The 25,069-nt window shown below is 41.9% G+C and overlaps 2 protein-coding genes and 2 long non-coding RNA genes across 5 annotated transcripts; all 4 read right to left on the bottom strand.

Annotated features, from left to right (window-relative positions):
* Window positions 1–522: 522 nt before the first annotated feature.
* LOC101780725 (transmembrane protein 120 homolog) lies at window positions 523–4,531 on the bottom strand. The gene is made up of 10 exons (XM_012847154.2): window positions 4,295–4,531; window positions 3,763–3,841; window positions 3,570–3,664; window positions 2,545–2,649; window positions 2,363–2,442; window positions 2,038–2,134; window positions 1,857–1,964; window positions 1,569–1,655; window positions 1,122–1,190; window positions 523–1,043 (listed from the first exon to the last, which is right to left on the bottom strand). The coding sequence occupies exons 1-10, from the start codon at window positions 4,514–4,516 to the stop codon at window positions 870–872; spliced, it is 1,116 nt and encodes a 371-aa protein (XP_012702608.2). The 5' UTR covers window positions 4,517–4,531; the 3' UTR covers window positions 523–869.
* A 2,276-nt stretch (window positions 4,532–6,807) lies between these two features.
* Window positions 6,808–9,117, bottom strand: LOC111257606. The gene is made up of 4 exons (XR_002678129.1): window positions 8,243–9,117; window positions 7,400–7,835; window positions 7,023–7,118; window positions 6,808–6,944 (listed from the first exon to the last, which is right to left on the bottom strand). It is a non-coding gene; the product is annotated as an uncharacterized LOC111257606 (long non-coding RNA).
* Window positions 9,118–9,927: 810 nt separating this feature from the next.
* On the bottom strand, window positions 9,928–23,387 carry LOC101780323 (HEAT repeat-containing protein 6). 2 transcript variants are annotated; one of them, XM_004972779.3, is made up of 28 exons: window positions 23,103–23,385; window positions 22,930–23,022; window positions 22,324–22,496; window positions 20,889–21,162; window positions 20,505–20,572; window positions 20,354–20,423; window positions 19,948–20,268; window positions 19,326–19,405; window positions 19,192–19,243; window positions 18,460–18,613; window positions 17,145–17,232; window positions 16,970–17,072; window positions 16,803–16,893; window positions 16,518–16,615; window positions 15,294–15,482; window positions 14,417–14,668; window positions 13,956–14,051; window positions 13,771–13,865; window positions 13,590–13,653; window positions 13,429–13,516; window positions 13,274–13,344; window positions 12,994–13,079; window positions 12,826–12,910; window positions 12,416–12,489; window positions 11,654–11,760; window positions 10,833–10,951; window positions 10,660–10,737; window positions 9,928–10,559 (listed from the first exon to the last, which is right to left on the bottom strand). In XM_004972779.3, the coding sequence occupies exons 1-28, from the start codon at window positions 23,283–23,285 to the stop codon at window positions 10,320–10,322; spliced, it is 3,492 nt and encodes a 1,163-aa protein (XP_004972836.2). In that variant the 5' UTR covers window positions 23,286–23,385; the 3' UTR covers window positions 9,928–10,319. The 2 variants fall into 2 exon arrangements, 1 of the variants encoding a protein (XP_004972836.2); XR_002678128.1 differs by lacking the exons at window positions 9,928–10,559; window positions 10,660–10,737 and having other exon boundaries at window positions 11,538–11,760; window positions 23,103–23,387.
* Window positions 23,388–23,826: 439 nt separating this feature from the next.
* On the bottom strand, window positions 23,827–24,774 carry LOC111257560. The gene is made up of 3 exons (XR_002678033.1): window positions 24,316–24,774; window positions 24,123–24,215; window positions 23,827–24,033 (listed from the first exon to the last, which is right to left on the bottom strand). It is a non-coding gene; the product is annotated as an uncharacterized LOC111257560 (long non-coding RNA).
* Window positions 24,775–25,069: the final 295 nt, after the last annotated feature.

Genomic DNA, 25,069 nt, shown 5'->3' with positions numbered 1-25,069 from the left:
GTAGCATAATACCCTACGTCGTGTTTAGAGTGTTATATATTGCACCCTACGCTTGGGTATTGTTTGGTGTTGAGAATTTGGTCCTCTGTTGTGGTTCTAGGAGGTCTTGAGCCTTTGGCCTACCGATCTAGGGACCCCTACCCTCCTTTATATACTCCAGGGGGCGGGATTACTAGTCGGTTACAAGAAGTAGTCCTGGTAGGATTACATGGTACGAGTCCGTCTTCTTCCTTCCTTGCGGGTACTGAGGATCTATCCCCGACACATAGCTATCTTCTTCCTTCTTTGCAAGTACTGAGGATCTATCCCTGACACATAGCTAACTGAAGAGCTATCTTCTTCCTTCCTTGCGGGTAATGAGGATCTATCCCCGATACATAGCCAGCGGAAGATATCAGGGCTGTTCATCCATTTTCATCGTGTGTTTCCAGTACCAATACACCGCTGCCACAGATATTTCACGGAAAAATGTTGGAGTAAACCTATATCAGGAATATTTCAAAACAATTGAAGCACGCACCATATCGAAGAGAGAATAAGCAAGGTCACAGCTTGTATACAACTTCACATGTTTGATTGTGACACGTCTCACGACAACTATACCGGGAAAATTTTGCTAAGTCTTACAATCCTAAGTACACCTAGCCCACTCGATGTTCAGGACAAGTATAAACAAACACCAAGAGTTTATTCTCGATCACCTTCAGCCTAGGACCATCAGCAACCTAGTTGTCTGATGATTACATGAGTATGATAAGCTTTGACACAGTCAGGATTAGGAGCTGATGGCCAAAAAACACTAATGCTTTACAACGGTAACAAGCCCTGGTTAAACGCGGGCGATGCTCATGCTTCTCCTCTTGTCCTTTTCAAGCTTTGGCTGTCGGTGATGAACCTGTAGGTGAGGGGCATGTATCCAGATCCCGTTTGCTCCTCGATTTCTTCATCTTTGCTTTGAACCTGGACTTAGCCATCAAGGTGTCAACTGTGTTTGCAAAGTTACCAATCGCCATTGCAATCAGCAGGATCCCACAGACCACAACCTGTGAAAGAACACAAAGCTTATAACACAGATCAAATACCATGCAATCCTTGTCGCATTAACAGCTAAAGTCTCTGACCTGCCACTCAGGGATGACGCCAGTATGAGCTGTACGAAGAAGTAAAAACCCAACATAACCCTCGAATCCCTACACAGAAAGGAAAATAAAATGAGTACTCCAGCGGCCATAGACTTATGAGAAGATTACAGCTTTGTGCAAGATTGATGCAATCATAAGCCAGTCAATTGTGTGAAAATGCTATTTGATACAGAACACTTGGTGCTGTCATCAAAAAGATTTTCATAAAAATCAGCTGTTTTCTACAAAATATGCAAAGGCAATTTTATGACTAAAATAGGAAAGCTAAAACAAAATTTTGCAACTTATATCCTATGACCTTAACTAGATAATTACATGTAAAATAAGAAAACCAAAATAAAATGGCAACTTATAATCTTATATGAGCTTAGGTAGATAATTGTGTGCTGCCATGTTTCACCATGCAGCCATAGGAAGGAAGCAAACCTGCAAGAGAAAAAGAAGAGGACACAACAGCAACAATTGACCCTCAACACCGGCAGTCTCTCCCCATACGACATCCATTCTTTTAGCCTGATGGCAAAGCAAAATTCCAGTTACAAATTCAAATATCAGCATATGTGTATATGACTGCACAGGCAAATGTCATGCAATGAGTAACACAATCATGGCAATTGTGTAAAACTTCATCAAGACAATAAGAATCAGATCACCAGAGTAACAATCTAGACAAATAGCTCATTTTTCTTTCCTTTCTTGTTGTTAGAATATTACCTTCCCCAAAGCAATCCTAGTATATAGTCTTTGACGCTGATATCTATTCTGCAACATCATGACAAATCCTTGCATAATGGCCCAGCACAGAAAAAGTTCCACGCCTCTCTGTCAAAAAGAAAAAACAGATTAAGCAATGCATTTCCATACATTACATGATGAAAAGATCTAAACTGCGTACCTGTTTACGTGGACAATCAGGTTGTGATTGTCCCTTTATCTCCCATGTCAGACTTACAAGAGCCATCAGCATGGCACAATAGTGATGGAGTATCCACCTTAAGAGGACGAAACAACAAGAAAAGACAGAATTTTTAGACCAAAGACCTTGGGTCCTGCTTTATATTGAAAGCAATTAAAAAAAGCTTAAACAGAATAGTGGATAAATAGGTCTTGAAAAACAGAGAGTTTGCCACATGCACTAATTTACAAGCTTTAACCCACATGCTACAACATCCATAGTTTCTTCAGATAAGCTTAAATGCTAGGGCTTCAGTGGTCCTTACCAAGGACGGATATCACTTCCATTAACTCGCAGTATGTTCTCACGCAAAGCTAAAGTTGTATACAGAAATAACAACCAAGCCTATAAAAGGTAAGTTGAGATATCAGTGTCTTTTAGCATTTCATGAATCATAGGATTCATTCAACTGATGCTGCATTGTCACAAGCAAGCATTAGACAGTACCTGGTATAGCTGAACTGGCAGTGCTGGAAAGCATCCATTCCATAACCATTGTCGAAGAAACAATAGAATCACCGGAAAACCAAGAAACAGTAAGGCAGTTCTATCCTGGAAATGAGGGACACAAACAAAAATAAGATTTCTTGCGAATCTGCATTTATATCTATATATTTTTCTCCATGGATCTAAAATTGATAGCTAAGTAAAACTCCTCCTGAATAAGCAGATTAAAAGGATGCATGTAGTTCATGGTTCCTAATTTGTGTTCTTAAAGGTGCTCAAGCATAGAACAATCCAAATAAGTTGATGGAAAAGTATTAATATCATCAGTCGATATTCTCCTAATATGTTGCCCGTTCCATTTTGCACATTAAGGATGCTAATTTCAGTATCAGTCTCGCAACCTTTACCTTGAAATATATGGTATAACCAACAAGGCTTTTCAGCAAATGGATGGATGGGATAAATCAAGACAAGCTAGAGTTACATCGCTGAACTCATCATCATCCCACTAGGAAAAGTGAGGGAGTCAAGAGGGTTGCTATATTAGTCATTTCTGTAAATTTAGATAAGTCAAGTTACTCGGCCATATTTTCATAGGAAAATGTGAGTACATTACTTGGACATTTTGAAATTAGTTAGTAGATCAACTTTCTCAAGTTCGACCACTATGTTGACTGAATGGTGTCAGATACAAATGAATTATCATAAGTAGCTACTTTGTCAGTTGAGCAGCACAGACCTGTAACTTTAACAACTCTCTGTGCTTCCCAAATTAACTCCGATATCGTACCAGTCTCATGGTAAAAAAAACTTTTACATTTTGATCATACATGTTTTCAATTAGTAGAAGCTTTGAGCCAATTAAAGATATAGCATTGTTCCTAGATAATTCGATCAAGAAGCAAACCAAATTTCAAAACTCTACATCAGCCTCAAGCACACTTCTTATGCTTCACCAAAATTCCTCATTTTAAAAACACAACTTGACACCCAGAATACCATGAATAGTACACTTTAACACATACCCTGTAGCTATTGTACTCCTCCTTCACCTTGAGCTGCACCTCTTTCCTTGTTGCACGCAAATTCACTGGGCCCAAGAACATCTTCAGAAAAGCGCCTGCAAACCCAAGAGTAGTACAGGACATTATAAATAAAATAGCTAAAAAAAAGACAAGAGCCAGGAACAAAGATCAAGCTCAAAACAACTCAAATTACCATGCGTCTTGCTCGGGAGCAGCGACGCGACGTCACCGTCGGTGATGAGGCACGTCGCTCGATCCAAGTCCTCCTCAACCTGACACAAGACCAGACCCACATCAAAACGAGCAAAGAATGGGCATTGCGGCGATCAATCAGCGGCAGGCAAGCAAAATGACGCAGTGATTCAGGAATCCGAGGACTCGGAAAGGTCCCTCCCAGGCATACAAACGCCACAGTACATTGGCACTACGAGAGCTGGCACTATTACAGCAGGCCAAATCACAGCTCCACACGAGCAGATCTCCCCGGCGATCCAACACCACCGCCCCCACGCCACCCACCGCCCACCGACGCGGCACGCGGAACCAAGCCAGCAACGCGCGGAGCCCTAGGCGCGCCGCGGCGATCTCCTCCATCCTCCCCGCCCGCAGACACGCCGCCGCCGCCGCCGCCGCCGCCGCCGCGCGCACGGACACAAAGGGACTCGGGAGGCGGGCACGCACGCACACACACAACAGAGCGCGCGGGTGCGCGTCGGCCAACGGACCTTGTCGCTGTCGGCGTGCGAGGCGGCGGCCGCCTTCCGCAGCCGCCGGACCTCCGCCTGGAGCGCGGCGGCGCGGTGGCGCAGGGCCTCCTCCTCGGCCCGCGTCCGCGTCAGCAGCGCCGCCGCCGCGTCCTGCAGCTCCCGCGCCTGCTCCGCCACGCGCGCCGCCGCGGCCGCGGCCTCCTCCTCGCCGCCTCCTCCCTTCCTCTCCTCCTCCCCCATCTCTCCCTCTCTCTCTCTCCTCCTCTGCTCGCTCCTCCCCCTCTCTCTTTCTCTAGAGCGGCTAGTCTCTCTCTCTCTCTCTCTCTCTATAGAGGGAGGCCGCGGGAGCTGTGGGGTGCGAGGCAAGCGGCGGAGGCTGACGGGCGGGCCCCACGGCGAGGTAGGGGGAGGAGAGGAGGGTGGGTTGGTGATTTGATTTGGGCCGAGCTTCCTTAGTTTAATGGAGTGTGTGAATGTGATGAGATTTGGGGCCCTTTTAAAAGCTGTTTTAATTCGGGGGATGTAGATGTAGATTTGGATGTGGATGAGTAGGATTTTTGGCTTTTGTTCTTGCTTTTTTTAAAGGGGGTTTGTTTGTATTTTAGGGCTTTTTGGAGGGGCTTCAGTTGCTTGTTGTTTGGAAATGCGGGGTGTGAGTGGGTGGGTGGCATGGTATGACATGCACATACATGTGTATCTTTTCGTGATTTTCCTTTCAAGTCGTGTCTGCGCATGGCGCCGTGCACGTCATCAAGGAAAAAAGATTTAGAGCTTTAAACTTTATGACATCGTGGCATTTGTATTTTTCGATCTTCCGTGTTGGTAAGAATGGATAGCTTATCTCCAGGGACTGGGACTAAAGTTTCCTTTTTGATCTAGTGACTAAAGGACATTAAATGAGTTGAACAATGACCAACTTGCCCCTAATCATTGCTGCCCCTGCCTTTTTTCTTCTCTGCCTCCCCACGCAGGGACACGCAGTACACGCGCGGGCGGTGGCGCGAGAGTACGGAGGCAGCACAAAGGCAGAACGGCGGCCTGGTGAGCAGCTGGCGAGCTAGGGGCGGCAGGGGTCGGCGGCGGGGCAGGTGCTAGGGAGGGCGGGAGCGATAGCAGGGACCGGCGGGTGGTCGGGGGCGTCGAGGGCCGGCTGCGGGATGGGTGGGGTGGGGTGGGGTGGGGGTGGGGTGCTGGGGGAGGGGAGCTGGTCACGAACGGGCATTAATGAGGAGTACAGGGTATCCAGAGTATCTTTTAGTTCCCATAAGCAACTCCTTGGAGACTAAAGGGTTAAATCTTAGGAACTAAAGTTTAGCAACTTTTAATCTCCTATTTATCATTTTAAGGAGTAAAAAGAACTAATCTTAAAGTTTAGCAAGGGTAAACCAAACAGGACGCAAGGATACAAGGAGATGCCTTCGCTTTTTATGTGCCAATATTAATGTCGTTTATGCAGCTATTTTCTGTGTATTTCTGTGCTTCGTACTGAAGCAACACAAGTTAAGCAACACATGGATTATACAGTCAGGATCAATAGAATATTTAACAATATCTATAGCAGCTTGGTACAATATCTACGTATATCAGTTTGTTTTTTTCATATTTTTATCGAGTAATCGTGTATGGGACAAAATTGATGGAAAGAAATTAACAAACACATCAGAGTACGAATGTTGCGTGCCACATGTTGGACTATCGAACTTCCATACGAGCGTGATGCTCTTCTTATTTTTCACATGCAGCTATTTTTCTGCAAAACATAATTGCCGTAGGTTTGTAGCCGCATGTGTGTGTGTGGTGCTGTGAGCAGATGAGACGAACATCAGGACTGCCGAAAGCAGGTGAAGTAGCATGGGTTGCTTCGCTTGTGTTTACTTCTCCGAGAACTGGACAGGAGGTTTGCCATTGAATAAAGGCAAAATGGACAACGAACTTGGTTGAAACTTGAGAGCATAAGCGCCCAGCAAAGTGTGTGGAGGGAGGTGAACAACCTCACCACCACCCTGGCCCATTTATGAACAAGCATTATTCTACAGTTCATGTCTCATTCTGTTTCCCCGGTTCCTAAAGGCATTTCTAAACATATATCATTTTGGAGAACAAATTAGTTTATTTTTCGAACTAATGTGTTTATCGTAAACATCAAGGATAGCACCGTTGCGAGATATATGTGCTCACATTATACGTGTTATGAGAAATAACCTCAATTGACTATCACACGTTCAGTGACTTTAAATCGCATGAGCTTAGAAAAATGGTCAAAACCCCTGGTATCGACTTTCATCGAGAATCCAAAACCACGAGTGAAGAAGAATATAGGCCATGTCTGGAAACACACAGATTTTGACAAAAACTTCCATAGAAACTAAGTACACACCATTCCCACCTTCTGGATGATCATCAGCGGTTAACTAAAAAGATGCGTTAATCTGACATCTGGCCACCAATGTCCGGCGTCCAGTCCTATATATCTCATATGTCCTTAGAGATGTAGACAGTAAAAGTGAAAGAGTATCAAGATTTGATGGCATAAGAACGATTTGAAATAATGGTCGATGGCCCTTTATTTCGAGTCCAAAAACAACGAATCAAAAAGAATATAGGTAGTTCCTTTTGGGGGGGAAAAAAAAGAATAGAGGCAGAATCATTTTGCTGGCGTGGACGAGACCTGTAAAATAAACATTGTAAAAGGACATCTCTGGAAAACACGCAGATTTTGACAGAAATTTCTATAGAAACTACGCACCACTTCCCCTTGTGGATGAAGGATGATCATCAACAGTTGATTAAAAAGATAACTTGATTTGACACCTGCCCACCAATGTCCAGAGTCCAGACCTACCTGCCAGAAACGAAAACACAAAACTGAGCCATCACAAACGATCCAGCACAGGCCTGCTGCAGAGAGCCACGGAAAGGAAAGGTGCATTTGCACCCACACACCCACACACCAGCAGACAACGCATACGCGATTGCACAGGGCGGCGTACGTAGCACGTATACATACATGTACGCGCGACAGCGACGCGTCCAAGTCGTCTTATAAAGATCGACACCAACCGTCCTGGCAATTTTTTTTTTTGTTCATATAATACGTGCTGGGTGTATTTGTTCGTAGCGTACCAAGTACCATACCAGCCGTTGTGCTGTGGATCCTGGATCCTGCCTGGGCACTGGGCAGCTGAAGATCGAACAGTAGTGTCGGCTGTTCAATGTTGAGTCTCCAACAGGCCCCTGATGCTTCGACCAACCGACGGGGATCCAGCGGCAACATTGCCATCAGCTCGCCGAATTGACACTATAGACTATACGACACAGCAACGTGCATGGGTTAAGGGGCCTTGGCGTGTAGTACACGTGGAGGATTAATGGAGCTGCTAATATTTCGGCGGCCATAGAGGCACCACCAGACACGGGTTCATGGTGGTAGCTCTTGCCCTGTCTACCTGCTGCCTGCAGCCTCTTCTTGTTATCCATCAGACCATCGTCTGCTGTTCAGATCCCGCAGCTAGAGTTTACTGGCGTGGTGGTAACACCATGGCATGGATGATACTTCCTCCTGTGAAACCCAATAAAAATGCATGTGACCACACAATTGACAGCAACATGTTAAAAAAACTGCAGCTTCAAAAAAAGAAGTTTCAGTACAAGGAAAGGAAAGGGGAACCTTATTTTTGTACTCCTCTCTCCGTTCCAAATTGTAAGTCATTTTAGTTTTTTTAGGTTCATAGATATTATTATGTATCTGAAATTTGAAACGACCTACAATTTGGAACAGAGGAAGTATTAATTAATAAACTGAGGAGAAGTCAATTCACTTCCTTGTCACGTGGTACAACCCACCAGCACCTTTTTTAGCTGCAAGTAATGGTTGACACGCCGTGGAAGTAACTAACACTCCATTAATAAGAAAAATCAAGATTGGCCATTGGTTAGTGAACCCGATGGACACTACTGCAAACTTACTCCTACTACTTCACAAGAAGAGGAATCAAGAGGAATATCATCAGCTCATTCCGATGCCATGCTTGAACTGAAAGCCCGTAATGTTGTGAGATGTATGCATATCGAAATAGTTTCGGCGGAATCACCTGAACTGAACATCTCTTTTGTAGAACACAAAGGAGTTATGGAAAGATGAAATTTGGCCGGAGAGCAAACACGTACCTGCTAGACGGAGTACGCAGCATGCAATCCATTTATTGGGCTAGCGTTTGTAGTAAATATTTGCCCCCGTTTCTGTGCTAGCGTACGTAGCCTCTTTTTAAGATGATGTTGGGCCTGGACCATCTTCCGTGTTGTATTCATGTGTGCAAATTGGGCTGTGGTTGTGGTCGTAGAATGTACGCTGTCTGCTGGTGAACAATTGATTGTTGCCATTTTGCTAGGCGAGAGGCAATAACTACTGCGTATATAGTAGTGTATGTGGATTGAAACGTTGCATTTAGGGCTCTGTTTCTGCATGCTTATACAGATGCAAAGCCTGTGTGCTCAATCCTATCAGTCTGAAGAAGTGAGAAAGACTGGTTGGCTATTGATAGCATTCAGTTATCATTTAGTGATTGTGATGTTCTGGGAGATAACAGCAGTGCATGTGTAGAGATAACAAAGCTCTCAGGAAGAACAGCAATGTGCACAAGAAGTTAGCGGGTTTCATTTTTCAAGGGGAGAAAGGACTAGAAAAAAGAGCGTACTCCCTCCATCCCGCAAAGAGTGTACTTTTAGAAAATTTCAGACACAATATAGTGGTGAGAAATGTCTATATTGCCTCTAATAACTAATACTAGTTGTGATTGAAAATAGTGATGTATGTTTAGTTTTCTGGATTCTAAATAAATGCACGTGCATTGAAACCAGAGAAATAACATCAATTGATCATTTGATTGGCTCTATACACTTCTCCATACGCTTTTTATTATTGGTGTGAGTGTTGCTTTAATTAGATGAGATTTACTAAGAGATAAAAGAACGCTTTTTGTGGGATAAATTTAAAGTTCAGAAGAACACTCTTTGCGGGAGGAAGGGAGGAAGGGAATATGCAGATTTCTAAAGTTTTATGAGAGATTTATTACCATTTGGCCAACAAAACCGACAGTACCCAAGCAGTGAACAAGACATGAAGTAAATGAAACTACCCAGTCAACGCAGAACAGAGCGCAACTGGAGTGGGAAATGGATCGGTCAGAACCTGCAGAGGAAATGGGCCAGGAAGCAGCGGGCCCCTGGCAGTCAAAGCCTGCACTGCAACAAAGGCGTACAGGCCCATGAAAAGTCCACAGCTTACTCACAGGCGCACACAAACAGAAACAGGTTGCCATCACCATTGCCGTCAACTGGCCGCATGTTCACGATTAACCACCGCCTTTTGCCCGTCAAACAGGTGCTCAACGCATGTACTGACGACGAACAGGGATGGAGTTAAGAGTGCGTATAGAATGCAACATGCGAATGCGAATATAGCACCAGGCATCCCAGTCCAGCAATGTTATGGAGTTAGCATTGGAACAAATGGGACAGTGCAGCTTCAAGCCATTTATGAGGGTTGGTCACTGGATGAAAACTCTAGGCCAGGATAGCACTTACGCAAACGACAGACTCAACAAATTTGGCTGGCATTCATGATTTGTCATTGGACTATCATACCCGTTGGATCAAGATAAACAGGAAAAAGGTCCATTATATACATAATGCTACACGTATTCACAGTAGTAATGTTACAACAACAAAAAACGTCGAGTCACTATTTTACAGAAGGCGTAGAAACATGACCACCTGCAATAAAACCAAAAAAACTATTTCACAATAAATACACACACGAGTACGCATCGACTAAACTATGCTTTCCTGGACGGCCAAGATCCAGAACAACTGCCGACGACTCGTACTCTCGAAATCTTGATGGAGTTAATGGGATTTGGAATTAAAGTCATGCTGTCTCTTAACTCGGGAGACTTCACGAATCCATTGCTGGATGGGCTGTCCATCCGAGGGGTAGACGACCAATATCTTGCTGCTTGTTAATGGAGAGTGGAGACCACAGCGACTATTCACCATTCACGAGGCTTGCAGCCAGTTGCTCAAATCTCTGGGTGATAGCCTGCTGGTTTCTACCAGCATATATGCCAAGCAAGGACTGAACGGCGGAAGATAGCATAACTTTCTGCGTCACATTTGGGCTGAAACCATCCTCCTCATTTATGGCCTCCATTGGTAAGGGCTGGTGCTCGGTGTTACTGAATGATGTGCATAATGATTTAAGCCAGTCTTCTAGAAAGGATGCTTTCTGCACAGGTGGCAAACGGGTTAGCTTGGATAACAGACTAATAGATCCATCAGCCAACTAGAGAACGGTTACCTAGACAGGCTCAAAAGGAGACCCTTACCTTGATAAGAAAATCTTTCAGGCTTGGGTCATCATTTGGCGAAACGAACCCAAGCAAATGAAGAGCAGTAAATGTAAGCTGTAAAAAGAACAGGGTAAGGACCTCAACAATGTTGCCAAATAAGGATGCTTTGGTGCAAACAAAGCCACCATATAAGCATCGATGACACTGACCTGCTTCTCAAGGTTCCCTTTCTGTTTGAAATTTGAAGGTAATGATGAATTGTTTGAGCACAATGCCTCGAGAGCATGCACAAGGCCTTGAACAACATCTGGAAATGAGCTACCATAATCTGTAAAGAAGAGAAAGGATAAGCTCCATCAGCTTAATGGATTTAGTTGTGGGATATGCTCGATCAAGGATCAGGATACTAATATCCAACAAAATGAAGACTTGGGACCATCACAATTGAGTTTTGGAATGCTAACAATCAAGAAATAAGTTTTAAAGTACACAATGTGGGTAGATACTGAATCTCAAAATTAACAGAACAAAGCTTTAATCCAGGTATGGTTATTGTATTTTCAAAACTTCGAAAGCCAACACTTAAACACAACAGTAACAACAGAGCCTATTAGCCCCAAGCAAGTTGGGGTGGGCTTTGTTGTGGTTGTGGTGGACTGGTGAGATGGTTAATCTGTTATATATTGGGTCTTGGGCCAATTCACTGACACCACAGTGAAGCTGTGAGGCAATCAGCATCTGGCAAGGCAGCAGGATGTCATTACCTCTGCAACTAGTTCGTTAGGTTGCTACATCATCTTAGTTAGCTAGATTTGTGTGTTCGCTTTAGGAGTTATCTAGTAGTAGTTGCTTAGCATGGTATATGGCTATTAAAGGAGGGCATCTATGAAGTGATCTGCATGCAAGAAGAAAACCTGAAAACAGTTAGAGCCTCCAGAGAGGGTGACTAGCCGGTTCCTTCCTGCTATCCCATATCTACAGCCAATCCATATCATAACCAAAGGTGGAAAATAGAAGTCAGGGGACTAACCAAGCCTTGATACTGGCACTGCCAAAGCAACACCTGCATGCATCTTTATCTTATAATTGTTCGAGTTGCGGATTAGCAGTAGAAGTATGCTATAAACACTTGATGCCCTGTTACACATAATGCTTGAAGATCAGAACCACTAGATACATGTTATGTTGGAGCTTTTACAGATATACTATCATGATCGGCAGGCATCACAAATAAGACAAACACTAAGAACGTAAGAAACAATGTGAAAACTAAATGCCTATGAGGTTCAATTGTAAGTGTGAATCACAAGGCAGCATGCCATGTGTTCTGATGTGACTTGTGCACCCATGCCATAGGCGAGTAGGCGACCACTAGTGCCAATATGCTATGATATGGAAAATCAGAATTTTTAGAGAAAACAGTCTACAAGGAGACTCAATAGCATCAATTTAGCACAAAACCTCAAATGCTATTGGCATATGGAGAGACTTCCCATTGTAAAGGTTGACAATGTCAGAAAAAATAGGTTCTAGCTATTTAGTTCTACTGCTATAAAAAAGGAATCGATGAAGAATGCAAGACGCAGGTGAAGGTTTTCTTTTATTAGATTTAGAATTTTATAAAATACTCCTTTTCACATAGTTCTCAATTTCTGGGAGTATGTGGTAGATATACTTATTCAAAATGCTTCCAAAAGATAAGAAAAACATGCGATGCTTGAACAAGGGACAAACACAGACCATTGTCATAAGCAATTGGATGAACAGGAATTTGTTGTGTGCAAATACGTACCAGGGCATGTCTTGAAGTCTCAAGGAGTCATTCATGAATAAGTTGCTAAGAGCATGACAAACATTCCATTGGACCTAGACAGACATGTCAAAGTGCAATAGTTATGGAACTGAATAACCTCAACATTCATCGCGTAAATTAGAGAAAAATGTTCACTTTTCTTTTCTCACTGTGTAAAATTTTAAATTTCTTGCTTATTTTTTGCAGAATACAATATGGGGACAAATCCTAGAACTTCCTGTTTAATGAGGTATCCCTCATAAGGATGAAACATGAACATAAAACTGCATATTATTTTTTCTTGGTTTCAACATAAGCAAGTGGCTCGGAAATTAGGATGGCCCTCAATAAAGAGGCATTCAGTACTTCAATTTCAAATTTTTAATAAGCAAATCAATTTCTTGCAGTACCTTCACGTTCCCAGTTGTCACACAGGAAATCAAAGCCTGTACCATTCTTTCAAGCCACACAGGATCACCATAAAAACCTGAATCACTGTTATCAAAATCCAGAAAAATAATAAGTTGGAGTAAACAGCAAAAGGAATGGCAATCGATGCACACAGAATGTTATGCAACCTTGGGTCATTTATTGCATCAACCTGGTGATTGAATCTGATAAATCTTGAAAGATAACCAAGAGCTCTAACAGCGTTCGATTTTACCTGAATGAAAATCAAAATCAAAACAAGTCTTGTCACGGCATATAAAAGCAGCTTTGCTTTCTTTACGTATTTCACCAATGAACACTGTGTATCCAATTATCTCTGTGTTGCTTACAGCTAAAAGTGGCAATCTGGCATGTGTGCCGGCGAACAAACAAAAACAAAGGTACATCAATTCACTAATGCAATCTTACTTTTTCAACATCTTTGGCCAGACGCAAAGCAATTTCAACCAGCAGAGATATGCTTGATTTGTTCAGTACGCCTACACTTGATAAAAAATATATATAAAACATGTAAGCGTGCTTTATTGGTGTATGTATTGTAACCATCAATATGGAATACGTACCTCCATAGGGATCTGTATGCACTTCCAATGCTTTAAAACGAATGCAAGAGCAGAGATTTGCCAAAGCCCATGAAGCGGTAACACGAACCTAAATATTAACATTTACAGTAAGATATTAGGGTATAGGGAGACAGGTAGGGAGGGAGGGTGAAAGATCATACCGGAGCTGATGGGTTCCGTGTATTAAACTCAATGGCATCTATGAACTTGCCAGGTAGGCTAGGGCTGCATTAGGAAACAGTGCATCATCCACTATTAAGTAACTTCATAAAAGTATATTGATTCTTGAGTTTAGCAATTTTTGAGGGGAGGCTGCAGTGCAAGCAGAGTTGTGAAAAATACCTAGCCAGTATTTCAGGGAAACATGCGATGATGCCAATAGCTCGACATGCAGCTGATCTTACACTAGGAACCACATCACTTAATGCTGCATGGACCTAGACAAGAACAATATCAATACCATGTCTCTGAACTGGCTAGGAAAACACAACGGAATACAGAAATAACTAATGAGACTCCAGACATACAGATGTGGTGGTCACATAGTCTCTCTTATTTTCTGGCAGGGAGAAGAAAACATCAGAAGTCATGCCAGCAAAACATGTCAGTGATGCCGTCCTGACCTAGAAATAAACAGATACTTAGTTTAGTCCAAGAAAACCACAAACGGATAGGAACATTTCCTAGCTCCAGTTATAAACAAAAGCATTTACATGAGGTCCATGCAATAATATGTTTACAATACACTCAGTATTGTATAATGTCACTCAACAATCTGAAATTTTGAACATGACAGCACACTTAAAGAAAGTTTGCTATGTCCGGATTCATCACAAATGGTCATGATGATTATGCAGTAGTTGGCTTCATTACATTACGAACTTAGGACCAATAATATAGACTATTGATACAAATAAAATCAAATGGGTGTTTATTTTGCAGATAACATAAGAGAATGCAGAAGACAGGTTCTAGCGTGGTAAAATACCATAGCAGAGTCATGGGATAACCCGCGAGGGAGATGAGTCTCTATCACCTCAATCCAACGGCTAGTTCCAAGTGTTATATCCAAAGTGCAATTTTGTGACGATCCAGCAACTTCAACTTCGAAGTGGGGTGCAGATTTAATAACTTTGTTTATGGTACAATCCGAAATATGCTGAATATCCATTAATCTATATTCTTTGATGTCATCTGCTCCCTTGAATCCAGATGAAACGCGCAGACACTCATCCATTACCTGGCAAAGAGGGGGCAAAAAAAAATCTTAACTAGAAATGCTAATGAATAGTCCTTTTCTCTTTCTTTTCTTTTGTCTGATCAAATGACTACTTAACGAAGTACATTCATAACTAAAAATGGATGGTTTACTCACATAAGTTGAAAGTTTTAAGGTAAAAATTCAATATGCCAATTATGACACCCCAACTCATAAAAAATGGAAAAGAATAGAAACTAGTAAATGCTGACATATAGCAAGTAACCAAGGTCATAAGAACCTGAGACAGGATATTCGTGGGCCACATATCAATAGGATAATCTAAGCACATGATACACAATGCAAAAAAAAAAGTCTAATGTAGGACAAAAAGGTTGCATATGAATCCAACTTTACATGTTATATCCAATACATATTGATATTTTAAAAATAAAATTATGCATGTTAGGCAGACAAATTGTTGCAAATTGATCAACAGGAAAATAAAACGCAAATGTTCAAGACAGAAGAAAGGTTGATAGTAGCCCATAGTTATCAACTTATCATGCTCCTTCAAGGAGGAAGGTTAAAGTTCAGAAATGCAGCAGAATCAAAATGTGATCCCATGTTGTCCACGAGGTCATAAAACATTTAAAGAAAGCATTACCTTTATTCCAGCCACAAGACACCTTCCCTTGATAGATGATTCTTCTTTAGGTCCAGGAGGCCCAAAGTTAGCATCCAACTTTTGGTCTTCAAAGCTTTGTATTTGCAACAAATCAAGAACATTGTCTCGAATTTTTTCCCAGATCATGTTTGCACAACTTGGGTAATTGTGAACGGCTGATCTCAACACCTGAGCACGCATAAAAAGGGATGAATAATGGCCAAGGATGACAAGCAAGAGCATTCAATATAGATGTCCAACAAGGGTGAGGGTGCAAAGCAATTTATTCCGATAGCCAAAGCCCACAAACATACAAAGCCAAATGTATACTCCCTCCATACTCGCAAAGGAAGTCGTTTTGGACAAAGCTTGGGTCAAACATTGGGAATATAATCATGAATAACTTTTAAGCTATTGAGTTTGAAAATGTGAAAGCCATATAAATAGATTTGTCTTGAAAAATACTTTCATAAAAATATACATATATCACTTTTTGAGAAATACTTTTATAAAAACAAGGAGTCAAAGTAATACTTTGGAGACCGTGTTGCTGTCCAAAACGACTTCCTTTGCGAGTATGGAGGGAGTATGTAGCAACATTCAAGTGATGATAGTGACATCACAAGTAGTCCATATGTTCTTATTCATTATACAAAGACATGCCTCTTCAGCTAATGCAAATGGTGGTGGTTGAATGAAAATGCATCATCTATGCTGTACAAACATGAAAAGAAGAAACCATTACTGTTTTCTTTTTTTTTTTCGAACACGCAGGAGAGCTGTGTATCATTATATTAAGAAGAAGAAAGGGTTTGGAAGAAACCATTACTGTTATAAAGACCAAGCTCAGCCTTCCTCAAAGCTCATTATTAGAATTAAAAATATGAACATGATATCCAACATACAACTTACAAGGATGAGACAATAGTTCTCAATGTTAGGAATGAGCAACTCATCTATTACCATGCCCAAAGGGGCAGATATGGTGATGTACAAAGTGCAAATAGCACCCTACACTAGTAAGTAATTACACAAGATGTATATACATCTAACTATCAACAGCGCCAATCGTAACAAAATCAGGAAAAGCATATAACAAAGGAGCCAGGAGGAGGGGGGAGGGAGGGGGCATCACTGAGTAATAGAAGTATATGATATGTAAACAGTAAAGTCTGTCAGACAAAAGTAATATTTAAGATTAAAAGGGTCAGAATGAAAACTTGCCTGGAAAGCTCCACATCTAATGCTGAAATGCATTTCCTCTTCTATGCAATGAAGAAGAACAGCTATCACACTTGATTCTTGCTGACCATGAGATGGCCCTGAAAATCTCATATTGATACAAAAAAAAAAATGTGACATCTCGGTACTTTTTCAAACCCTTTTGAACTTGAATAGTTTGCTGGCCTTATAAGAAGATAATAACTTAGACTTTAGCAGTATGTAGCTGATAACAGCGAGTAAGGAAAAGGAAGAAATTATTTAAAATTCAAGATTATAAGGGCTAACCGGCAACACAATCTTGAGTGAGAACCGCAAAGACATCCAAAGTAGGTAGCACCTTTGAAAATGCTGCCTCCAAGCAACTTAGAACGTTAACCTGTTGTGCATTCATGTAAGGTACGGGGCGCAAGACCATTGGTTCCTCAATAAAGGAATTAGTATCGAGAACTAACCAGCAAGACATAATGTTCATTCTTATTTGAGTGTGTGTTTGGTAACCTACTGCACATGACTTTAATAACTGTTGGCAACAACTCCTTTGGCATCCGAGCATACCTGTTCATCTAACATACTATCAATTATACAACAAGTAAAGGAAATAGAAGCACGAGGGTGTCAAGATCATACGGTGTAGCAGATATCATAAGAATGAGAACTCTGAACAATGCCGCAAGCAAAGTAGCTTGAGTTTCACGTTGTATCAAGTATAGTGCTCCTGCAATCAGGGAGGGGCAAAAATGTAACACAAAACTTGAACAGATCTCTTTACAAGGTGGAGGAATCTGGTTATTTCAAAGTACATGGAAAGGAGAAAGTGCTGAAGAAACATATTTGTAACAAGTATGACATGACATAAGTTCCACCAAAATAAAGGGACACACACCTCTGGAACTTTAGAGCCGAGCTGTGGAAATGAGGCTATGGGTAACTTAAATAGGTTATTAGTGGTAGCGTTAGTTATTGTGATAGGAAAGAGTTATTCTAGATGGATATTCGTGTGATGAGCCACAATCTTTTTTGAGTGACGAACACAAGTATCTGGAACTTGTTGTAACAAAAGGATATTTAATATGCCCACTGTGCCTAGTCATAGCAGGTTATAGCTCAGGAGAGAAGGCCGTGGTCGCTGCTCGGAGATTGGAACATGCAAGGACCTCAAAAGCTCAGAAGAAAATAGGAGATCTTCAGAAGCCTTCAACCAGAGCTTACTGTGTGCTGAGGTTGGGCATGAGCAAGCTTGATGTAGCATCCCCCATATTTGCAATATGCCCTTATGATACAGTCATGAGTCTCAAGACCCTGTTAAATGTTTTTTTTTCTTTGAGATATGCACTGTTAACTGCTTTAGCTTGTGTCATGGCCAAATTGGGGCTGACAGGAAGGTAAGAATTAGAGTGGGTAGGTAAGCAGATGACAAACCCAACACAGGGACACTTGAGATCAAACACCGCCAAGGTGACAGCAACGACTAGACCCAAGGGGAAGCAGATGGAAGTTTCTCCTGATAATTCTTTGCTTAATTCCAAAGAGATGACCGGCTGACATTTATAAAGCCACCCAACCACCATTAACAGATGCAATATAACATTTGGCCTAGGTACCTAGTAACATTCCAGCTAACTAACAGCCCTATCTAAATGACCTGAGGTGTAGAAGCTATGACCTGACAACTTTAGGAATTGCACAAAATCCTGCTGCTGTCATAGTGCTCCTTGGGCTCATGCAGCCAGACCAGTCAGTCCACCATGACAACTTGCACTATGTGAGGATGTGCCTAGCTACAGAAGGTGCAATCAACTCTTCTTATTGGCTTTTCTTTCTTTTTTTTTGAGATGCTTTGAATATCCATTTGAAACAGCAATAATCACCTGTGAACTTCGTTGGTCATAAAAGTCTACAGATATTGCGGTAGTGGAATCTGAAATGTTAGTAACTCTCCTACCTGTATGCAGTTGCATCAAGATTTGACCAAGCGAACAAGATAGTGCAGTGAAAGATCCACGCTTGGATGACTCCTTATACTCTGCAACTTGTGTCAAAACTAACGCTTGCCCTTCCAGCATGGTAGCAATGGCTGATGCTGCCTCAACACGTACCTGCACATAGTTAATTCAGGCCACACCAATAGCATACATGAGTTTCTGAATGGAAAAGTATTAATCATGTATGGTCTGTTATACAGAACTCAGGAGAGTACATTATCATAAACATCTGCAAGACCTTTCTAATAGGATGATGAGGAAAATAAGTAGCATTATGATATTATCATATAGAGCAATTCTACATTGCCTGTACACTCAGTAAAACAGAGGAATAATATTCAAAGTAAGTTTCCTGTATAAATCAGTACTACATCTAGTCAGGAGGGTGGAGATCAAGATAAAGGTGGGTACAAAGCAAAGTTTGGATCAAGTAAGGTTGTTATCAATTTGATTAGTACATTAATTTTTCCTTTTCCTTAGAACATACAACTCATAGTGGCATTAAGACAAATAAACACCTATAGTCACACTGCTCTGTGGTAACATAGGCATGGCAATGAGGTAAGCACAGATTTTTTTTTAAAAAAAAAGCAGAACAATTATTAGACTAGTATAAAATATAAAATTGATGATGCTGTGCAGATTTGAGAAACTTAGAATCAAGATATGCGTAGGTAATTGCAGACTTGTACCTTCGTTACAGGATCAAAGATCAAGCATGTCATAAGAGTTGCTTGATGTTTCCTGTACAAGCAACAGAAAGTATCATTAGATGACAGTAACATGTGACCGTGTGAGAAATGCTATAAAATGTGGAAAAGTTTACCTTTGTTGAAGAACATCATTCTCGGGCAAAAGTACTGGCCATTGCGAAGTAAGTAACTTTGGATCAGCACGACAGATATCCTTAAAAAGGTGAGAACAGGATGATGAGGTGGTTACTTAAACAGTATGAATATGTTGAAATATGTGATGCTGTATTCGATATCTGATATTCTATATGACACAAACTTCAAGATGATGTTAGCAGAACTTAAATATCTTCATTAGCTCATGCAGGTACCCTTCCTAGATATTCCTGTAAAATAATTATTTTTGTAGCTCTATAAGTTTAACTTAATTTGTAAACTTAAAAACGTATCATAAGTTCTTCTAATTGATAGGGGAGTGAAGTTGGCCAGATTATGTAATAGGGGGGATAATTTGTGTTTTGAAAACAGTAGCTACCCATTAAAGGGTACCACCATCCATTCATATTCCACAATAAAAAGAATAATCATCACTAAATAGTAACTATGAAGGACACATTCAATTATATCTTAATTCCACTATACACTATGGAGTTATCTAAGCTGTACAGATGCCTAGGAAACAACATCAAAATGGATGAATCAAAATTAAGAAGGAAGACGTGATTTACAGAAACAGAATACTGTGTAGCTACACACCTGTATACAAAGGATGGCAGCTAATCTAGCCTTTGAACTCCGGAAGCGGTCTCCATTTTTTGCATAACCATCACTATCACTCAGATCTGAATCTGATGAACTTAAATCATATCGAGAATATTCACTATCTGAACTTGGACCTTCTAGTGAATCGTTCTCTCTTCCAGCCTTGTTCCGCAAATGAGGTGGTCTATATCGTCCACGATGTGAAGCTCTAGGCTTTGAATCTGTTCCGATTTGTTTTGGAACTAGTGCAGGAGGCGAAGCTGATCTCAACCCATATACGAAAAACATTTGCAGATTAGCCACAAACCCTGCAACCTTAAAGTTTTATGCACACTGTTACAATCAGGAAAACAAGTACCAAATTTGTTAGAATGAGAATTAAAATTTCTTTTATACTTACATGCCCTGAAAGTGGTCCTTTGGGGTCTGAAAGAACCAAATGTAGACAATGAAGAAAGGAAGTATAAAATCTGAAAAATTGGCAAGCTTTGACATTACCATCCATTCAGTTAACTGTAATCTGTAATCCATGAAAATACCAAAGTACTAACCTTGACATGACACTACTCTCTATAATAAGGTTCCTTGCTGTCACAAAATCCATAACTTTTCTCAAGACCTAAAAGGTAAAAAAATGGAGATTGGGGTTAAAATAAAGACTAGTGCGCAGACAGAAAAGAAAATCTCAAGTCAAGCAAACAGAACAGATGTGCAATGCGCATCAGCCAGTCCTTGATGTGTCAGCATCAAACACATCGTCAACTGACAGACGAAGCGTAGGTGATCAATCATGGAGGAAGCTCTAAATCACTATGGTGGTTGTGTACTACACTGATTGCTGCTAACATCCTTGCTGCCTACTTGCTAGGTCAGTCAATGCCCCATGTTACACCACCAAGCAGAACAGCGAAACCAAAGGGTCTAAAAGCACTAACCACAATGACAGACTGCCACAAATCTTCCGTCATACTTGATGCAATCTTACATAATATATCTTCCACGATGGAAAATGCAGATATTATCATATCCCATGTATTGGAAATTTTATTATTCGCTGATCCAGAATCGTGGGAAGAAATGCCAGTGCCATTTGGTTTATCAGAGAGGTTCAGTTCAGCTAGCAAGCATGATACAATCGAGATGAGCACAACTAGTGAATGTGAATTTTCAGTTAACGAAATACTTCTTCCATAATCCCGGCTCCAAAACCTGGCCATCAAGAGAAGCAAACATTTAGGAGCAATACAAAGATTGTGCATGCCTGATGACATTTCAATCAATTAAGTATGAATTGATGCTAGAGTACAGATATTGCATCATTTAATTACAGTAGCTTTAACACCACATACGGTTCAAAAAAGGCAGGTATATTTTCAAGAATAATTGCAAAATAATAAAAATTGTACTACAACCACCATACTTTCCCAAGTATCGTAGCCCAACATTGCAACTACACACTGCATTTCTGGGTGGTTCAGATTATCACTATCAATTTTATTGATTAAATTATTAGCTAGCACGACATGATCACAAGACACCGTTTTAGGCCATCTTTGGAACAAAGGAAAAAAATTGGAGGAATTTCATAGGATAAAATCCTAAAGGAAAATGTCATACGGAGCCCTTTGCCACGAGTTTGAACTTCTAGAAGTCCTGTGGAATGACTTGTTCCGTAGGAATTTTGAAGAATTGCTAACTTCCCTCCCCCTGGGGCCATTCCTCCTGCTTTCCTATGTTTTACAATCCATATGGCACAGGATGCAAGAGCACTCCAATCATGAGTTTTTCTTATTCCTATGTTTAAAGAATCATACATTCCGAAGGAGGTAAGTATGTTCATATCAGCACTAAGATTACATCAATTTTTTTATGTTTCATTCCAGCAAACAAAATTGTAAATTCAAAGCAGTCACTGGCATTTATTCGCTTGCCAATTTTGTAATATTTCATTCAAGCGAACAAATTGCTGAAACTCAGGTCGGAAAGCAATTGGCATCAAATCAAGGAACTGCCAAAATCGGAAGTATTCATGGGGTTCTGGAGTCTCAGGCAAGTATGGGTAGTGCAGTGCAATTTCACAAATAGGCATGGCTAATGTGGAATCAAGTGATGAGCTCTAGCCAAACAGGGTGGGCTATCACAGAAAATTCATCATTTATTAAGTCATTTTTGGAAGGATATGGTATACTAGTATAGTTAGAAGTAGGTCCTTGTGTTGATAGAAGCAAAGAATCAGAAATTTCTATGTCATTGAAAGTTCAGCCAGAACATGAACCATTAGCAAACAAAAAAGGTCATTTGTTCTTAATCTAAAGGACACAAGTACAAAAGGCAGCTTCTCTAGTATTTCATAAAAGTCAAAAGGCTAACCTGAGGATCTGTAAACATTCAGATGCTGTATTCAGTGCAGCTGTCCTACTAGAGAGGCCCTTCACACATGCTCCCTCAATCGAGCATTTCACAAGTGCATCAAGAAACTTCAATATTGCAAGCCAACCAGAAGAGTCAATCTCCATATTTGTTTTGCACATGATATCATGAATCTGCATAAGTAGAATTTTTAGAAAATTGGTCCACAGAGTTTCAGCAAAAATGAATGTAATTGCAAAACTAACAATAACATGACAGAATGTAAAAAGGTTTAACTTCTGTATGGTTAAAATTTATTAGAACTAACAGGCTATTCAAAACATAGAGATCTGACACTGATAGGATTTATCAGTAGACTACCCCTGTATGCTTGGGACTAAAAAGGCAGTGCTGATGGCAAGTGACAACAGAATGGATAAAACCACGGCCTCAAGCCTCCAACTAATTGTAACTAGAACTAACTGAATTCGAGCCACATTGTCCTGCCCGATCATCAGAGAACAGAGTCTAATGATGAGAATGGTCTACAGGTATAAACTAAGCATCGTTATTATAGTCCACCATGTCGTCTCAAGTCTCGGCCGAGTGGAAACATAGAACCATTACCAGATGGCCGACGCCGCGCAGCGCGTCGTCGGCACCGGGGCAAGAGGCCGCCGCCGCGGCGGTCTCCGCGAGGAACGCCACATCCGAGCCCACCTGCACATGCGAGACACCGCAGCGAGTGAGATCGAGCCGAGCCGCAGCGGGGCGGAGCCAAAGGAGATCAGGATCCGCACCTCGTGAGGGGAGAGCGCGGCGGCGGACGCGGCGAGCGAGGGCGAGGTGGGGGAGAGGAGGACGCCGCGGAGGAGCGCGAGCAGCGCCGTGGGGGAGGGCGAGGCGAGGGACTCGTCGCGGAGGGTGAGCAGCGCTGTGCGCCACGGCCGCGCACCGCCGCCAGAGGTGGAGGTGGAGGCCATCCGCCACCGCCGGCGACGCGACCGCCGCCGCCGGTGAGGTTGCGCGGCTCCGGGCTCGTGTTTGGACTGGATCAGTTGGGAGCGCACGTGTGGACGGTTTGGTTGGGCTCCGGCCGGCAGGGTTTTGGTTTGGAGACTTGGACGCTGCAGGGCCCATAACTTGGCCTGGCGCACGCGGCCGAAAAACCTCAATTTAAAAGGCCGTGTTGTTGAGATATAATGGTGGCCCAGAGTGATTTTACTGGGTTGCTACCGGCCCTATAAAAGAGCCAAGGACTGTTTGAGGCCCAGTTTGGAAAAGTGGCGGCTTTTCAAACAGGCTTCCAAAATGCATCGCACAAGTTGTGTAAGACTCTTAAAATCCAACTGTATTTTTTTTCACTCAAAAATTAAAACACGCCTATACTAAAAGAACCACCACAGAAAACTCCGTGCCCAAAAGGAAAATTACAGTCAAATTTGGCAAAGTTTTCTTCCCCAACATATCCATTTCAACCATAGTCCGATGGAGATGAAAAAATGGCGGTGGCATAATTCCTAATGCACCTATTAAAACACATGCAAGTGCACTCCCAATTATGGCACAAGAGTGTAACGCAAATGCACCAGCCTTTGCGCGACAAAAACGTTGACGTGAGCGAGTTCCGCGAGCTGCTGGGAGAACACAGGCACGGTCTCTTGCATTTGTACAACAACTTCTGTACACACGTACCACGTATTCCTTGGGGAAACCGGGGCTCGACGATTCCTACGAGGAGAGTTGTTTCCATCAGCAAGACACAAACACAGGTTATACGAAGTTCATGAACATTACAAACAAGGCCTTAGCGATCATACGTGAATATATATGTACGGTCGTACAAAATCCATTTTCCTGTTCCAAACAAGGCTTCAGTGATCATGCTAATTAAAGGGTCCAAATCTGCCGAGCTGATCGAACACGGACGTAAAGAATGTGTCAGCTCGATCGGCATAATGTTCAGCAGGACAAACAAAACATACGAGATGCATGAAGATATCTGAATCTTACAAACAGGCCGTAGGAACGAGTCATTCCTGGCGTGTTCGTGGCATATATGTCCGGATATTCTTCAGGTTATCCCATGAACGATAGTTACACGACGATTCGGATTGTGAGGATGACAACACTAGATCTCCGTACCTGTGCACGCGCTCCAAACAAACAAACAAAAAAAACCGGTAGCATATGCTGCTGCCACGTCCGAGAGCCGAGTTCCAAAGCTGATCAGGTTAGCAGATGAATCCAACAGAAGCACTCCAGCGGTCCAGCCAAATAAAAGTGTCTCCTTTCCAGCATCCAATTGACCTTCCAAGCTCCTGAGACCTGAAAAGCTGCAAACTCAAAGGTGATTGTGCCGAAATTGGAGAATGAACCGATTTGGTACCCTCAGAAAAAGTTCGAATCTATGGTAGAAACATCCTCCTGAAGAACCAATCAGCTGTCGGTGCGCCTCCGCGTCGCCAGCAGCATCCTGCACCATGCATTTACAGGTTCACATTGAAGCTGTTAGCCATCGTCAATTCTGATGACAAAGTTTCAGCAAAAGTTCAGAGAACACATTGGCATTGTCATTAACCGGAAAAGAATGCTCCAGGGTCCAGATGGTTGCATGGGTTTCCGGCAACAAGGAGGGACATTGCAATGTTTGACCGTTTTTTTAAGTTTCCCTCTTGGAAGAAATGCATCAGCAAAGTGTTTCCAGGTGCAGACAAACATTCAGGGCTGGTTGCAATGACATATGAAATGGACAGCCGCGCGTCTT

This window comes from Setaria italica, chromosome VI, assembly GCF_000263155.2.
Source record: "Setaria italica strain Yugu1 chromosome VI, Setaria_italica_v2.0, whole genome shotgun sequence".
NCBI lineage: Eukaryota > Viridiplantae > Streptophyta > Magnoliopsida > Poales > Poaceae > Setaria > Setaria italica.
This window is presented reverse-complemented; position numbering and strand designations above follow the sequence as displayed.